The 19,479-nt window shown below is 35.9% G+C and overlaps 1 protein-coding gene across 1 annotated transcript in view; it reads right to left on the reverse strand.

Annotated features, from left to right (window-relative positions):
* Window positions 1-838: 838 nt before the first annotated feature.
* LOC132943068 (uncharacterized) overlaps window positions 839-19,479 on the reverse strand; it is a 93,752-nt gene continuing 75,111 nt past the window's right edge. Inside the window, 20 exon segments of the mRNA XM_061011865.1 lie at window positions 839-2,409; window positions 3,657-3,780; window positions 4,604-4,756; window positions 4,877-5,076; window positions 5,970-6,111; window positions 6,453-6,747; window positions 8,197-8,330; window positions 9,619-9,781; window positions 12,141-12,303; window positions 12,733-12,956; window positions 13,074-13,277; window positions 13,395-13,675; window positions 14,250-14,394; window positions 14,911-15,136; window positions 15,138-15,232; window positions 15,628-15,702; window positions 15,796-15,958; window positions 16,113-16,245; window positions 16,394-16,433; window positions 16,846-17,014. Of these exon segments, the coding sequence (XP_060867848.1) occupies window positions 1,465-2,409; window positions 3,657-3,780; window positions 4,604-4,756; window positions 4,877-5,076; window positions 5,970-6,111; window positions 6,453-6,747; window positions 8,197-8,330; window positions 9,619-9,781; window positions 12,141-12,303; window positions 12,733-12,956; window positions 13,074-13,277; window positions 13,395-13,675; window positions 14,250-14,394; window positions 14,911-15,136; window positions 15,138-15,232; window positions 15,628-15,702; window positions 15,796-15,958; window positions 16,113-16,245; window positions 16,394-16,433; window positions 16,846-17,014 (4,074 nt within the window). The 3' untranslated portion in view covers window positions 839-1,464.

Genomic DNA, 19,479 nt, shown 5'->3' on the forward strand with positions numbered 1-19,479 from the left:
CTCCACTGCTGCCATCATTTATTGATAACATAAGTCTACAATACCGTCAAATGTGGAGATGTAGAGGCAAGTCTCCCTAGTAGTTAATACTGTTGAATGAATAGATTATTTATTTTGAAATAATGAGGTATAAGTGCTCATATAGCTTCAATTCATATTCTGAAAATTTTTTTTTTTTATATATAACGGTAATTGTCGTGTGCTTATAAGCCAATATAACCTATATACAGCAATCAAAAGAAAAAATAAGTAGTCTAAATAATATGAAGAAATGTTTCTCTTTGTATAACTTTATTATGCATAAATGAAATTTCATTAATTTGTCACAATAATGGTAGGTGCATTAGAGATTATACCACGTAAACGCACTAATAATGACATACGTGAAGTTAAATTGCCTATCCAGAACGCCGTGTTATCTTTTTTAAAAAAAATTGTCAAACTAATAACTGTATAATTAATAATAATTAGAAAAGTATTACCTGTTATTGCATTTCAATAATAATTAATAACATTATGATCACACTTCATTGTTGATTTACTTCTCGAGCATACTACTGTGGGTCTGTATATTATGTATTATATTTTATAAATATAGCCTATTAAGACACACCGAAATATGATATGAGTGAATAAGACAGTATGGCTGCCTTTTTTTCTCTTATGCTAACTCGTCGTCGTCTTAAAAGTGTACGACGAAAGTCCACTTTGCGTACACATTCACGAGATTCACATTGTGTATCGTGCCACGTGTAGGTATAACTTCAGCTATTGTAAGTACTGTGTAAGAGTTGTACATTTTTATGCTTATATTGTATAAATCACTAACTGCTAAGTATATTATATTATGTATAATTTATTGTAAAAGTTTACACACGAAAAAGAACATAAAAATACAAACATCCCGACGGTGAACAATAAAAAGCAGACTTACAAAATTGTTGTTATTAAAGACACCTATATGATATAACAATAACACAGGCCTATCGGTAATAATGAGCGAGCCACGATGATGGATAAAATAGGTATGTTTGTGTATAATAATAAAATAGTAAATAATATATATTTGTATAAACGGCTAACGGTCAATGGCACGTGTGTATAATATAACAAAATGAAATGCGAAAAACGGTTCATCGAATTATATCAAACCGCTATGTGATAATAATATTAATATGTACACTTATAAATTAAATGTCTAAGCTTTGGCAATAATGAAATAACACGTAAAATATCATATCTAAGGTATAAAATAAAAGTAAATTTAAAAAAAAAAAACAGTTGAAAAGTGAAAACGAGATGTCTTACTATCCAAAACGATATAATATGTAGGTAGGTATAATAATGAATGTATAATAATAGTTTGATAATAGCATATTATAATGATTAGTTAGAGAAAAAAAACACACCCGATCTAAGAGGGTGACGTAATCACCATGTATTGTTATAAAATAATATAATATTTTATTGTTTCCAAAATGCGACAGCCTTTTGGAAATTGTCGGCCGTCTGTATGCGAATGGGTTCCTTACGCTGAACGCCGCCGCCGCCGCCAATACCAGGCGATGATGCATTGCCGTCACGCCGTCCGTTGTCAAAGATTATCCGGTTTGTCTTGCACATGCCACTGACTCCGGTACCTGCGGGCAGTGGTACGTCATGAACGGGATGAGTGGCGTCACGACGGTTTCGCGGAAGAGGAGAACGGAGATGAGTTGCCAGAGGAGAAGGTCCACGAGCTGCTGTATAAGATGAACCACGTGTTGTAGGAGACAAGGGTCGCCGAGTTGAGGGTGAAAAAGGACGATGAGTGGCGGGAGAAAGAGGACGACGAGTAGTGGGAGAAGTAGGACGACGAGTGGCGGGAGAAGGAGGACGACGAGTGGCTGGAGAAGAAGGACGACCGGTGAGTGGTGGAGATGGAGAACGATGAGTGACGGGAGAAGGAGAACGATGAGTGATAGGAGAAGGAGAACGACGAGTGACGGGTGAAGAAGAACCATGAGAGGGTGGTGGAGGAGAACGATCCTGGTCGGAAACCGGTGGCATTTCTTCGGATATGGCAGATGGGCATTTTGTCGGCCGGACGAGCGTCGCAGTAGGTGACGCTAAAGATGGACAATCACTAAATCCACTGTCGCTGCGAGCGTCACAAGACCTATGGCCACTACCGTTTTTCGTTGTTTCGGTTATCGCAATTTCTTGCAGAGTTTCCAAAGGTGCCTCGCCGGCCGACTCTTCTTCTCTCAGGCAAGCCATTTTTAGCTTTTGTAAAACGCTTCCGGTTCCGCATCCACCTCCCGTTCCTCCACCTCCTCCTCCAGCACTGCTACCCCCGCTGACACCACGTCTGCTAGCCGCTGACAGAGTGGCCATCCTGCCCAGAGCACGGATTGCGTTGCCCGTTTTCTGATTACAGCAAACACAACACACAAAAACACACACAAGCACAAAAAAAACGTGTTAGTCAAATAAAAAAACTACTAATCTGTTAAATAAAAAAATATTACAAAAGTTATATTATAATATCATTAATTGTATGCATATGCATAAAATTATGAATTTACGGTGTTAGCTGACAGATGCGGGTAAAAATATATAAAGATTATAGTGTTATTGATGTTAAATATAAAAACATGGTTTCTTCGCATTTTGCGCATAACAACATAACTTGAAATCATTTAAATTAATGTATGAACGCTGGACGATAGAAAGGCAATCAATTATTTCACTATCTAGTCTCCAAAACAGATTGAATTTGGCTCGGCATCATCTGTACTAACACTGAAAATTCTACATGGGTACCTACTAAACGGTCGTCATGCCTTCGACGTATGTCGTAGACTGTATTATATTAAGATGTTATTACGTTAACGACTCCTGTGCACGGGATCTATCAAAAATTTAATTATTACGCGCTTATAAATGATAACATTGATGTATTAGCAACTTTTTCAAATGAAAGTCAACGGTTAAATGTTGCGATTTTGGGGCGAACTCAATTATCAGAGTAACAGACTGTAGCAGTACACCTTTAGGTATATTCTTACGCACCCTCGCACTAGATGATAATTTATTAGCTCATTAATATATCTTCAAAGAATTGATACAATTAATAAAAAAAAAAAAAAACTATTCTATTTATTGATATCGACAATATTTATAATATACATTAAGTCCAACATGAGTGAATTTATTATGCCTACGTTTTACGCCTGCAGTTTTAAAAAAATAACTTCTTAAAAACTAAAATATAATATCAAAAATGGTAATTATTAATTTTTTTTTCATTAATTATTCATACTTTATTAAACTAAAGAATTTTTGTGATGCAGGTACTCGAAAAATAACATAAATAATTGTTAATGTTATGTTTAATGTTAATGTTATCAGAACACATTAGGCACCAACCTATTATCTATTATTACGATTAAATACGTTTTGTATCATATTGTATGGGATTAAGTTTTCAGTAATGTATTGTTCGAAAAAATTATTAAAAATGAACGTTACTATCAATCACTCGAAAACACTTTAAAAATACTGCAATTTTAATAAAATATCTACAACTGCGTATCTACAACTTATGTGTGTTACCATATTGTACGACAACGATATAGTAATATTATTGCGTATTTATATAAATCGGTACTAACCTGCCATTTTCGACGGATGATGAATTTTTTAAGTTTATCCGTGCTCAGAATCACGCAACTCATGTCCATGTCCTGTTGCGCCAGCCATTTGTGTTTCAGACATTCTCTGGCAGTAAGTCTTAACCTGCAAAACGAGTCGTCCGTCAATAAGCTAACCAATACCGATGCGATAATTAGAGTTCAGGAATTATATAGCGACACTACAACGGTGTGTAATACATAGTAGAGTAATAAAGAAATAATAATATGTCTTAAGGTGGAAAAAAATTCAAATACAGCATTTCATTTTTATACGGTTTATCCGTTATAGTGAATTCAATATTATTTAATGATTTTTTCGCCTACCCGTTGTTATTTGTGGGTAAACTGTCATAAATTTAAAAAAAAATAAATATTTGTACGATATGATTAATAGAATAAATTAATGTAATATGGGACCTATAGTATACCTTAAATACTATGGTTGATTTGATCTTAGCGAATATTGTTTTCAAACTATTTTGAATTGTCATTCAATGAGCTATTATACAACTTTTTTCCTTTTAGCAGGTAGAAGCGGATTTCAAGGAATTTGTATATTTTTATTATTTCATAATTCACATAATATCATAATTATTCCTAACGAATAATAATAATTCTTTACTTTAATTTTATAATGGCCAACTATGATTATGATTTATACCTATGCTGTATTCTTCTTTTTTTATGCTATTACAATATTGTGTTTAAAATGTTATTAAATGATTTTTGTTTTGAAAATGTTAGCATTTATGTCTGCATTTTTAGTGCATAAAACATACTGAAATTCCCCCCCCTGATTACAGTGTTTTTAAGGGGGACATAATATTATAATAAATGAGCGCTGCTCTACAAGTCCCGAACCCTAATAAAAATCGTATACGTCGCGACGCCGTTATCGCGAAGGACAACTGCGGCGGGTACCGTACTCTTTGCGTTTGATCAACAGCGCGCTTATGAAGTCCTTGGCGTCCTGAGAGACGGCGTCGAAGGCCTCGTCGTCGAAGTCGAATTCGGCTTTCGTTATGTTGGTGAACGTTTCGGGGTCGTTGTCGCCCATGAACGGCGACAGACCGGACAGTCTGAAAACAACGAAATCGTGAGAATCCAAAACACGTCATAACCATGAGTGGTCGGGGGGGGGGGGGAGGTGCACCGAAAGGGCATATTAATTTGTGGTCAGATACGCAACGGTCACTTACAGCACGTAGCAGATCACTCCCACGGACCACATGTCCGATTCGAGGCCGATGGGCTCGTAGCCGATGATCTCGGGCGGGATGAACTCGGGCGTGCCGAACAGCACTCGCATCGGCTGTCCCGGTACGATTTTCTGCGCCAACCCGAAGTCTATGAGCTTGACGTAGTGCGAGGTCCGCGACTGGCACATGATGTTTTCCGGCTAAAACGACCATATTATCGTTATCAAACGTACAAGTGCCGTTAACACGACGTCGTGTTCGCACGAGATAAAAATATAATACTATTATATTATTATTATACATTTTTTTTTTTACGAGAAAATTAATACAAATTACTTTGCAAAATTATTTTCTGAGCTGCAGTATGTGTCAAATATTGCGCCATACGTAGTAAGTACATGGATGATCATTGCGTGCTTTGACAATTTTGTTTTAATAAAACGCGATACTTTTAATTGAGCCCTGATACGTATACATTTTTTCAAGTTTCTACCTAGCAAAAAATACGCACATCGCGCATTGTAAAACTTATGTATTCATCGCTCTGCTCAGAATCTAATACAAGTACTGTTATGATAATAAAATTACCATGTTTTTACAAATAAATTGATGCGTGAAAAACAATATTTCAATTTAATACAGTTAAGTATCAATAATAATTGGATTCTTATTCAAAATTTGGATTTTTTATTGTGCCTTAACATATTACACTTATTGTGTTAAAAAATACAGATTGTGTATTTCTTAATGTAAAATATAAAAAAAAAATGTAATACGAAGCCGAATTTTCAATTAATAGACACAACAATAAAACGTGAAAAAAAACACAACAATTATATATTTTTATGGATAAGCTTGATATTATCGTTTCCAATGGAAAAATACTAACGAACGATCTTCGTATTACTTATTCCGTAGTAATATGACAAAATATTAATTTTTTTATACTATTCTACTACATCTAGTCATTTGACAATGCCCAAATACACTTGTGCAAGCTCTTATGGACTTGGAACATTCCCAACCTAATCACCACAAAAACTTTACGTGATCCAGGATAACGACTGATCAGACTTTCAAAAATATTTTATACCTTTAAATCCAAGTGCACGACGTTCTGCTTGTGCATGTAGTCCACGCCTTCGCATATCTGTCTGGTGAACAGAATGCAATCTTTTTCTGTGAGCGTGAAGTCGTCGGCCACCACTCTTTCGAACAGTTCACCACCGGAAATGCTGGAGGGGCAAATAAATATTCGATTCAGTACAGAGTTTTTCGATGATATTTCTTAATATTTTGGGATAATTGATTTAAAATGAAAAAAACAAGTTCCGTAAACTATACGAATATTGCCTCACGTCAACAAACAAAACAGTGTGCAGTATTGAGTGTGTGCTCAATTTTAATTGTATTTTTTTTAAATAATACTGTAAAATTTGGATCAATAATATAAATGTATAATGCCGAAAAAATTATTTTTCCACAGACAAATCATCAGAAATGATCAGAGTGATTATGGGAGAAAATTATTGTACTTGGTAATCGAGTTTTTCTTTCTAATAAAATACTTGCTTACTATTCGGTGACCAAGACCACTTCTCTTGGCTTGTCGAAAGCTGCGTCGAGCTGTAAGAGTTTCGGGTGTCGCAGACAGTTCATTATGTCGACTTCTTCTTGGGCTTTTTCCTTGTCCGTTGACTTGATGCACCTGACGAACTTGGCAGCGTAATATTTGTTGGTCTCACGTTCTTTAACTTTATACACGACCCCATATCTGCCTTTTCCAAGTTCATCCAGTACTTCGTATTGCCCATCGAATTGTTCACCATTTTCTATGTTTACTGTTTTTGGCCAAAGCGTGTTTCCATAATCTTTAAATTCATTAAATAATATTATTTAAATAATTCAAATTTAGTCGGTAGAATTTATTTAGGTTTATCATATTATATGCATCTTACACGATATGTTATGTACCCACTATGCTGAGTATCAACCCACGTGAAATAAATTTCAAACAACATTAAATACATTTTTTTTCAATAGAGTTCTATTTTAATATTTCATGAATCAAATCTGATCTTTATAGTATATAAATATAATTTGTTATAACTGTAGAAAAAAATTGTAAACACACATTTTGTGAATATATTTGTAAATATATCATTGTAATTCAATACATTACCATAACATATATGTATATCAGAGTTATCGATCAATTTAATATGATTTATGAGTTTATGGACGTATTTCATATTGACTTATTTACTATTTACTTATTACTATTTCAACAGTCGTTTGAGTTATTAAAAAATATAACTATTACATTATGAAATACCTACTATGGAAGAAATGCCATTAATTTTATTTAAATTATTATTAAACCATCTACATCGATTGCTGAGATCGACACTAAAGTGTACGAAAACATACAACTAATAATTATAAGAAAAATAATAACCTGTCTTGCTATACTGTGTTTATTTTGTAGACCTATAATTATAATATGCGTTTGGTAGTAATTCCGAAAGAATATTATTTATCTATTTTTCGTCTTTTATCAACACGCCGTGTACTGGACTCTCTCTTATCGCCCACTCCTCGCAGGCCTACTCGCGTGACTTGATATTGTATATAGATGCACATGTATGCCAATAATTGTACACGCGTTATTATTAATATTATTATGTTGTTATAGACTTTTACTCGTTTTTAATGTAATATTTTATAAGGTAATACGCGCACTAACCATGTTTTATTGACGACGGTTCGTTTGTCGTTTTTATTCACGCTTTCGGTTACAAACTCGCCGCGGGTCCAGTGGCGTGTTTAGTATGTTGGACTATGTGAGGGGGGTAAGAGGCAATGGAAAAAAAGTTGCTTTAAAAAAAAAAAATCATTAAGTCCACGATGTGTGGAGTATCATGAATGGGGGTCTTTTGTAAATCAAAAGTTGTGTTTAAGCATTTTAATCATCCCCCACCCTTGATATCGTGCTTCAGATACGCTAACTTGCACAGCGCGGGACGTGACCGTCATAATAATGTTGTACACAATATACGTCATACACCTCACGTCATTATGATAATAATAATATATATTATCTACGGTCAGACACGGTGAATGCGTAAATCGGATTTTGCTACGAATATTGATATGATATTATATAAATATATTGGTCAGGCCCCGTACAAAATATCTTAATACTGCAGCCCATTAAAACCAAAACGTTAATAACCAATACATTATGACCCTGCATAATATCACTACGATAATGTGTCAAACCTAATGCATAATAATATTATAATTTTCGTATACGTTACCAGTTTGCAGTATGTACACCGGTGTGGATTCTAAGCTCGCCTCGCTCGATCCGTGCATGTTTTCCGCTCGGACTCTGAACACGTAAGACTCGCCGGGTGCCAGACCCCGGACAATATGAGATAACGAGTGACACCTGTACAGAGATAGATAGGGAATAGTCGTCACGACGCACAAAACGATATGATATATAAATAAATAATAATATAATAGTGTATATTATTATCATACTCGAATGTCAATATAAAAAATAATGGCACGAGATTCGCACGCAAAGCCGCGGAAGGTGACAATTGCGAATTAGTCGAGGGGAAGGGTAGATGGTTTGTAAGCACTCGCCGTGGGTATCGTATATTATATTATGATTATACAATAAAACGTTATATAATTTATTTATCCTGATATGTGTTTGATTGCATATTATGACTGGCCGAATTACGACCGTTTTGATTGTTCGAAGAAGAAAACTCCGGCATATAGTAAAAGCGTAATAGGAAGTAGTTATAGGTACGCCGAATTCAAAAATAATTTTTCCGCTTTCGCCATTGAAAAATTAGTAGGTATTATATTATGTTGATACCACGCGCACTTACATTGATCGTGCTCGTTGAATGCTTAAATCGATTTTTTTTTTTTATTCTAATGCTGATATCTAGTTAAACTATTATTATTATTGTTACTATGCTATCGACGACCTTCGAATATAATATAGTGTACTGTGATTTGTCGTATCGGCAATTGATCGTGATTATGAAAAAAACAATTTATTTTCTTTTTTTTTAAAAATTCCACTCTAGAAAGTGAAATAATATAATATTATAATTCATAATATAAGCGTGGATTCAGTATGGACACAGTATGTTTGCAGGTATATAATATTGTTTATAAAAAATGTGTATTATTAACGACACACGTCTCACATAAAATAACAACCATAATAATGATATTGTATATTATTAATTACTATTGTTATTATTATTCGATTGACCGTTTTCCAACGACACACCTCGTCGTCGTCCATCCGAAGCGTGATTGCAATAATCGGCTGAAGCATAACCACATGTATGACGTGTGCACATTAAGTAGGTAGATAGTTTATTACCTATACGACGAGCAACATATAGTATTTATATAATATTCAGAACTAACTACTGCATTTTTCCGATTTCTCCCATAGCCGACAGGGGAAAACTGTACAGATAACGCGATGGACCTCTCCGTATATAATATGTATAAATTATAATATAAGGGTGACCCGCGAATCGAAACTCATTAAAAAAAAAAAAAAAATGAAATTTAATTACTATATGTAGAAAATATTATTGTAAACTTCATACACGCTTTAGAGTATAACACTACGATATTATTAATGGGCCGGTCGGTAAAGGATGATTAAAAAAAAAAAATTTTAAAGTATTACTCACTTGTCGGCCACTAGTTTCCAATCGGACTGGTTGAACGGTCGGACTTCCACGCCGTAACCGGTGACCATGCACCCACCGTCGTACGCCGGACTGGACCACGTTACGTCCGCACTAGTCTCTGACACGGAGACAACAGGTCTGCCTGCCGGTGGGTCCGGAGGTCCTATATACACACCCGCGATTAACAACAATAATATTATATTGTATCGGCTGATAATAAAACAATAATAGTTATGACACGGGTATATTATATAGGCATATAGCTTATAATATTATGCATATGTTTAAACGCGCTTATCTCGGAAACTATACAGAACCGATTTCAGTAAAAGATATATAAATAGATAACTCGCGACTAGGAGGGTGTGTTTCTAGTTCCTCTTTTCAACCCACTGTTTTGGCTCTCGAAAATTGAATATTTTTTTGTTTATATACCTATATAGTTGCCATTGATTATAGAGATAACATTTTGAAAAAATAAATTGTTACCTATATATAAAAGAACCGTCATGTGTCGCTATATGGGAAAATAAAATAATATTTGATTTATTGTTTGTTATTCAAATATAAACACTTCCTTATGTCTAAAGCTTATGGAATCAAAAACTACAAAACCGGTTTTAACGAAAGTTACAGAGATTGTTATTAGTTACCGGGAAAGTTTGAAGAGTATAGTTTGAACCACGTTCGATAATATATTAATATACCAATTTAGTATGTACCCAAGTACCTACGATTTCGGTAGAGTTGTAGACAATAAGTTCACGAAGCGATAGGTACGTCGAAGCCGATTTGCCCGTGAACTGAATTATAGAACTGAGATATACCGGCAATAATTAGCGTCGTATTTTATGTTTGTTCATTTTTTCACGGGAAAAGTCGGGTTATACAGCTAGCTGGTGCACACATATTATACATATTTAAATACATAAAGTTTATAGGTGTACTTACGACGTGCGGTGAAGATGTTTCAATAATTTTATCGTAACGAACAAACCGGTTCGAATAACCCGCGCGAAGTTATTTAATTAATATTATATTATAAAGCGTTATATTGTTATGATGAATGCCGATCGCCTCAGACCTCAGACTAAATACAAGATCTAAGGCGACCACCTATGTACAAGACGCGATCCGCAGAGCAGCACGGTAGTGATAATAAGTTCATATTGTGATATTATTATTGAACCGAACGTGCACGCACATTAATTATGATACCTCGGTTAGGAGCTGCATACACGTCATAATAGGATATTAGTAAGTAGGTAGGTATTATAGAATAAATGCGGTGCAGTCGCGGAGTGAGTATAGGTACCTACGAGATAGTAATTATTATTAATTATAAACGCATTGTAAATGCACACGTCGACGAAAAAAAAAACAATAAATATTAAAAGCCTCATGCGAATTCAACCACCGCCGAGTGGCCGTTATTACAATAGTATAATATTATTATTAAACGATGACATTACACCGTCGAGAGAATTATTTTGTCATTGTGCGTTGCATGTATAATAATATGTACATACGGTTTGAAACTCCGAACTCGATGTTGGTCGCGTGCGCTTGAAACGTAATAATATAATAATAATATGTCCCGCACGCGTAAGCGCCCAAGTACGTCTATTATCAGTTGTAGTAAGTATACGATAATAATGCGATATGACAATATGCCGTACGTTATTACAATACAATACACGCTGGCCTATGATGTTTGCACGTATCGTAATTTCGGTTAATACAACACACTGCACGGTATAATATTACTATTATAAGACCACAATATACGACGCGATCGATTCATTTATAGTGATAACAGATAATCTTATATTATTATACCGTTAGAGTGGTTTGGCGTAAACCGCCATGTCGTATAACCATAGGCGTAACCAGGCTGGGCTTCAGCCCACATTAGAATTTCTTAAAGCCCCTATAATTTTTATTTATAATTTACTCATTAGAAAAATGCTAGGGCTGAAGTCCTCCCCCATCTTCAAGGGTCAGTTACGCCTATGCGTATAACATTAGTATGATTATTGTAATAATAATATTATGTTGAAGAAAACAATACCATAATAATTATGTTGTGTAATTGACGTGTTCGTGAAAAATAATCATTAATAATACTAACGACTGTACTACGCCGGAGGCCGATCATATTATGAAAAAAATTCTAAACTCCCAATTTCGACATATTATTATATTATTTTGCCGTAAACGTAGCAGGCTAGTTTTAAAAAAAATTATATGATATTCTTAACCCAAAGTTTTCGATTTATTAGTACGCAAATCAAAATACATCGGGTTTTATAATAGCCCTTCGTAGAGTGTTCAAAACTGTTCTATCAAATCGTGACGTGTCAAAATATAAAAACAAGTAGGTATAGTAGCTGCGTGTTAAATACAATAATATTATCTGTTCCCCTTCTAACGCGTATCATAGGAATTGTGTAGGTAGTGAAGACTACGACGACAGTCGATTGTTTTATCATAATAATATTAATAATAATATGTCATTGTACCTTCGACGGCGACAGAGGCGTAGTGGAAATCGTTACCGTGTCCGTTGTCGACGCGAACGACGTACTTGCCACAATCGTCGGCCGTGATTGAGTCGATCGTCAGACTGGACACGCCGCGCTCGTTGGTTATGCACAGATGCGCGTTGGACTCCAACACTTTGCCCTATATACGAAATAAATATTACCGTATGATATTACTGTACATATTCGAGGTTAGATAATGCCCTGTTACGTTATAATTACTATTTACTGTTACAAAATAATACGTGATCGATAGCTTTTTCAAAGGTTTACCTATCGATATTTTATTTGTGATAAATTCACAATATCATTGATATTAAATAAAATAAAAAAAAACTCTTATCCTACGTACTTTTTTTTATAGTTAAAAATCCCAACAATATTTCGTAAGTACATTTTATCTATAAAATATACCTACAGAATAACAAATGATACATTAAGTATATTATAAAAAATGTGTATATAGGTAATGATATTTTTACAACCGATCTCAATGACTCGATGTCAATAACAATATTTTACTCAAGTATCTTCTCATCCGCCTATGGATGATTATTTTATTCAGACTCACCGCTCTGAGCCACTGGACGCAGGGTTCGGGATCGCCCTGGTAAGACGTCTCCAAGACGACTTTGGCGCCACGCAAGACGGTCGTGTCACATGGCCCCCTGAGTATGGATGCCGGAAGTGCGGTTCCGGTGACGACCGTGGAATCGTCCGCGGTCTTTTCTACAACGTCCTGCAGATTGTTGTTCAGTTCGACGACAATTGGCACCTGATGTTCGCTGGACATTTCTACGCGACGATGATAATAATAATACGACATTAATATATTATTATTTATCATAAATAGGTAGGTACTGAAGGCATAATATAACGGCAATATTTTTAACGGGAAATTCGTATACAAACCGTTTATAATGAGTTGTCCGCTTGACACGGCCTGTCCAAACGAGTTGGCCACTTTGCAACTATAAGTGCCGCTGTCCTTGACGAAAGGGTCGGTAATCGACAGGCTGAATTCGCCACGGTCGTCGCCCACTACGTACTCAAAGTCCGCGCAGTCGGGAACGGGCACGTCGTTTTTAAACCACGAGGCGCTCATAGGAACTGCACCTGATAACGAAAAACGAAAAAACATAATAATTATACACGTACGTATCCAATACGATTTAACTATACGTCGGTACCATAATATTATCATAATCATAATATTATGTAGCGTAGTCTCACCTTGGAGTCTTACGGTCAACTGGACCGGTTCGCCTTCGTCAGCGGTGCGTTTAGGAACAAGACCCTCGACGAATATCGGAGGTTGTAGATACGAGTCAGTGGCCGGTTTCGTGTCGAAAACGCACAATTCCGTCGAGCACCTGGTGACGCCGGACTCGCACCTCGCCACACACGTGTACACACCCGTGTCCGCCGACTCCAAGTTCGATATCGAAAGTCTGGCCGCCAGATCGTCCAGGGACGAAGTCACCCTGCCGTCGGGCTTGATTTTCTCGTCATCCCTGCACAGAATAAATCATGAGGTTGTATTATATTTTTGATAGGCGATGGCGCACTGTGTGCAGCGATCGTCAAGAGAGTGTGAAACATATACATATCTTTATCACGGGTATTCGCCCAATAAAAATATGGATAGTTGTAAATTATTTTGGGCTCCAAGCAAACATAATGTTGACTTCCACCCAATAATTATTGTAAACATTTTAAAGGGGTATATTGGAACCGGGACACAACCATTCAACTCACAGGACAGTGGCGTGTAACATAGGTCTGGCCAAGTGTTGCTCAGGTAACACCTTATAACATGGGTGGGTGGGTATTGATAGAAGAAGAATAGGACATTTTATAGGCCGGTATAACAATGTTATGAGGGATAGGTCACCTGAAATTATTTGAGCAACACCAATTTTTTTATGATATACGCCACTGTGATGCAGGTTCTGTGACTTTAGATAATCTGTTAGTTGTTACACATTTCCCATTTACATTAAAGTATAATATACATCTGGATCAGGATGGAATAGTAGCTGGCGTCGATGGCGTCGTTACTATAATAATAGTATAATAGGTACTCACTTATACCAGGTAACGTCAGACATGGAGTTCCCCCTTATGTCACAGCTGAGAGTAAAATTTTCACCCGCACAAGCAGCCGACCCGGACTGTCTCCTGCCGTTAGATGATGATGTGATTTGAACGTCGTTTGTGGTTTGATTGTGTGCTGTTGAAACATTACAAATTAATGATTGTTTCCGATTCCGTAATGAAAACGACGAAAAAATGTGGACGTAACATTACTATTATATTTTATAAAAATTAAAAACCACAGACGATAAAAACGATCTCTGATCGTTGTAACACATATATCTACTATCTAGCCTATCTAGGTAGGTTACGTATGGAAATAAGGTCACATCTCGGCGGCACTTTTATCAAATGATTAGTCACGCTCAACAACAGTTGTTACTGAGGTATGGATATTTATTTACGTGTCACGTGTAAATTCTCACTCACGACGATCGATCGTACCCGTTGCGCAGGTTTATACTCAAAATCATTGATTTAAAAAAATTCTAAAAAAACGTAAAACATTGAAAATGTTTTCAAACATAGTACAAGCTACTCTGGATCTATACACAATCTTTATAATATTACATCGTTTAATATAACATGTCTATAACATCATAATATATCCGAAACGATTATATAATCGTCGATATTTTAAATAGGTACTCACTCAACACTTCGAGACGGGCTGTGGCTTGGATTTTTCCGAATTTGTTCTCGACGGTGATTCGGTAGAGGCCTGCATCGTCGGAGGTGACGTCGCATATCTCCAACGACCGGTGGTCGTCTTCCTCGCGAATTCTCATCCTGCTATTGACGCCGATTGGCTGGCCGTCCTTCTCCCACGACGACCACGGCGGTGGGTGACCGGACACGCTGCACAGGAACCGAACCGTCCTCGCCGACGTCGGCGATCCGGTCGTGAAGTACGGCGTAAAATTTCGGCGCGCTGCTTCGCTTCAACCGTTTGGTACATCTGTCGTTCGTTTCACCTGCGAGTATTTACAGTTTACGAATGGTATCGAAACTCTGAATATTCCGATATTGGTTATTTTTACAAGATTTAAACGTTTGATACTAAGACTTGAAATATAACCATCATATTGCTTCTCAATATTGTCATAGATATATAAAACATTAATTAATGTGGAACAATCATGAAGTATTAAATTCAGAAATATTAAATTTAATGATATTCAAATAAAGGTCCCCACACACTGCAGCGGTGGTGGTGGCGGTGGCGTTAAATTATATTGCCTCGGCTTTACCGCCACGCCGAGCGGTTAAATAATATGTACTGGAGCAGTTCACCGCCACCGCCACCGCTGCAGTTTTTCTCCCACACAGGATTTGTACAGTGTTGTTCTTAATTTACAATTTTTTTCACCTGCTAGTATTGGTGAATTGAGCATGGTATTTCGCTGTCCGTTCGACTGGGGTGCCTTGGCGGTCTCTTGCGAATCTAAAACATTTTAATACCACACATTATTATCATAGTACAATATCGAATATATTCGTGTCAACAGTCTTGCCGTTTTTTATTTCATCAACTCACCCGACAACAGTACCAGTCGCGCCGACGTCGAGTCTTGCCCCAGTTCGTTGAAAGCTGTGCAAGTGTATAGTCCTTCGTGCAGCGGGCTCGCAGTGGATATGTCGAGACGAGCCGTATCGCCGTCGATCAGCTGAGACTTAATATGTTTGCCTAATCTCACCAACTGGTCAGGAACGGGTGGGAGGGATTGGTCGAAAACAAAATAGACCATAATTATAATTTTATTGAAGTATGTTTTCAGCACATGCTCATATAACATGAACTATTAGGTATTGAATCGTTCCAGTAGCGAAGTTTTAGGTTAAGTGTATACATACTTTGCCGTCTTTTTGCCATCTAATGTCCGTCTCTTGAGTGATGTTCAACTTGCACTCAAACGATACACTGTCGTTCTCCCGGCACTCGATGTCGACCAGCCCTCGACTTATTCTCGGTAATCTTTCCACCGTTCTAAACACACACGGATATACATAATAATATTATTGTTAAATGTTGTATATTCTAACAGAGTATATTATTTCGATCAATCAATGACTCGTTAGTGTAAAATACTATAATATTATAGTATAACGTATTAACGTTACGTGATGCAACTTACGCGTGGTTGGTCCCATTTTCCATTTTTTTCTTGCAGTGTCCTGGAGAAAACATTTAAAACAATATAATTAATATGCATCGTTCGGTGACACTGCAGTATTGCGATAGAAACGACGAGTGTACGCAGAGTTTATGATGAAGGACAGTATGCGAAGATTCGCTTCCGTAATTTGGTTTGGTCTATTATAATATAGTATACTGTCTGAAATTTAAGTATTCTCGTCGAACCACATCGTGACGTATATATAGTAGCTATACATAACTTTTATATTTTCTCGTCACGGGTAGTCGGCTACAACGTCAAGATTGTTTTACTAATATTTCAAATCGGTGACGTCGCATGAATACAATACAATAATAACAATATCGCATTAATTGTGCGGTGCGCGTGTTCGATGAAAAAAAAAATAGATATTACCTATAATATGAGTATAATATGTAGCTACGACCGACCTGTCGAGTAGACTTGGAGAGATATTAGCGCTTTGATCTGTCCATGCGGATTGGCGGCCAGTAGCGTGTATGTCCCCGTATGTGTCAGTTTGGCGTGAGGAATTTTCAGCTGATAACGATTTCCGTTAGATACGCACAAAAACTCTGAATTGTCACGATAATATTCCGGCTGTGAAAAAAAAAAATTAAATCACACGAGATTAACGTAAGTGAAATAAAAACCGTACAATATAATATTGTAGTATTATGCACTATAGCAACAAAAAAAAAATGCGGCTTAAGGTAGAATTTAGTAAGATTATTAATGACGACGACAGTCCGACCAGGCCCGAGGTCCACGCGTGACTGTGATCATATGCGCGTTCGCACACCGACGTGTATCGTATGCGGCTCGCTGCCGTACAATAATAATATTATTACTATTATTGTAGAGCGGTTGATCGTAACTTACTATTAATATTAAACGAAGTCAATTTTTAATTTAATTTTTTTTTATTATTACTGCCACTAAAAAACATCTAACTACCCAGGGAGTATTCGAATTTTTTTATTTAGAAATGTTTCATTACATTTAACTGAAATTTAAAATGTTTAATCGATCGTAACCCGCAGGTATAATAATTATCAATAGGCGATTTCGAGCTTATACCTGTAATCTATATGTTAGATAATAAATAATATAAATATATATGAATTAAACTTATACTTATTTTTCATCTACTCTGACCAACTAAAACAGAAAAGATAGGTAATAGTATAATATGTGTCATGATGAAAATTCCACACGGACGTTGTGCATTATATTGCACTATTACGTTATTGCTTATTGGCCATATACTAAATACCAAAATACCAATATCAGCAGATACCACGGTTAAGAGTTGGGAGCTGCAAATATTTTAGGAAAAGGAATTTTTTAGCATTTGTATATTATCAAAGCATAAAAACATACAAACAATGTGTCGTACTGTCGTTGAACATATAGTCACATATTGATATATTATTAAAATTATATATGTCAGGCAATGTGTTTACTGTATCAATTTATTACTATGTATACCTACAGATTAAATTTAAATTAAATTAAATTAAATCAAATTAAACGTTCAACTGTATTTTGAACAATAATAAAAAAAAATTATCAATTATATTTCGAGCTGTCTTAAGTATTATAATAATATGTGATAGTATTTTAACAATTTATTCAGTCAATCGATAACAGTACAACAGCCAACAATTAGCTGTTGACGTACGGTAGGTAGGTACCTATATACACTTACAGAATACAGAAGACGCACTATTATACCATAGGAAAACCGCAAATCGATATATCATACAATTATTACAATGATGATGATATAATAATAATAATAATAATAATAATAATAATAATAATAATATAGAAATATCCTCGACGGTGGTTACGAAAAACGAGTGGGCCGTGTGTCGTGTATACTCGTGTGCGTTTTATCGGAGAAGAGGACGTCTTGTCCGCCAATATGGACATGATATTGTGTATAATAAAATATAATAATATACATACAATAATGTCGCACGCACACAATATCGTCACACTTTAAATATTATTATCCATTATAAGTACGGGATTGTCCTTATTGTCCACGCGACGATGCAATAATATTAATTATTGCACTACAAAAGTACATAATACTGATTATTATTGTTATATAATAATATGTTGCACGCGAAACGAGCAAAAATAATTTCCTTCCCACAGCTGACATAATATAAGTATTATACCCACAGCAGTATTATTATTTTACCCATAGCGTTTTTCCTCTATTTTTTTTTTAAAAAATATTTTATCTCGTCGCCGCGGTCGTACGGGGAAAAAACTATAGGACTATATGAGTCAGGTGTTCTGCACTTAATTGTCGAGAGAGAGAGAGGTTTATCCGTTCTAACGGTACACGACCGAAGCGATAAGAACTGGAATAAACGTGTGCGTGTGCAGTAGTAAACGCGCTCGGAGAACATTGATCGAAAATTCCTCTGAGAAATTCGTTCGAAAACGTATTATGACGACCAGAGCGAAACAATAATTTATTATTATTATTATTACGATTATTGTCGTTCACGGGACACGGAATGGTTTTGAATCGCGTTTGTACGATAAAATAACCATATGGCGATAGTATATAATACGTATTTTTATTATAAGTATATTACCACAAGTAGTATACCTATAACGTGGTGCCTAACATGTGCCTAACCTAACGTGATATTGTTATTATTATGTCAGCATAAACACTGACGCGTGAATTAATATTATTATAAAATATGAACGACGCGCGTGAAATTCGCGCAAACAATATTCGGACATAGTGCGACGCGTCGTATGGTTCTGAGCACCACTTGCCAGCTTAGCCGTTCGCACCGATTTGTTCTTTATATGGAGTGAAAGCCGCCTCATCCAAGGCAGACATATAATAATATTATATTTTATCCCGGCAAACAGCACAGTATGGTCGAAACGCCGCCGTAGTGGAGAAACGTTATTTTATACATGTGGTTTTTTTTTTTTTTTTTAGTTTGTTATTATTATTATTATTATCATTATCATCGTCGTCGTCGTCGTCGTCGTCTTTGTTGATGTTATTGTTGTTGTCATAA

Source organism: Metopolophium dirhodum, chromosome 4 (assembly GCF_019925205.1).
Source record: "Metopolophium dirhodum isolate CAU chromosome 4, ASM1992520v1, whole genome shotgun sequence".
Taxonomy (NCBI): Eukaryota; Metazoa; Arthropoda; class Insecta; order Hemiptera; family Aphididae; genus Metopolophium; species Metopolophium dirhodum.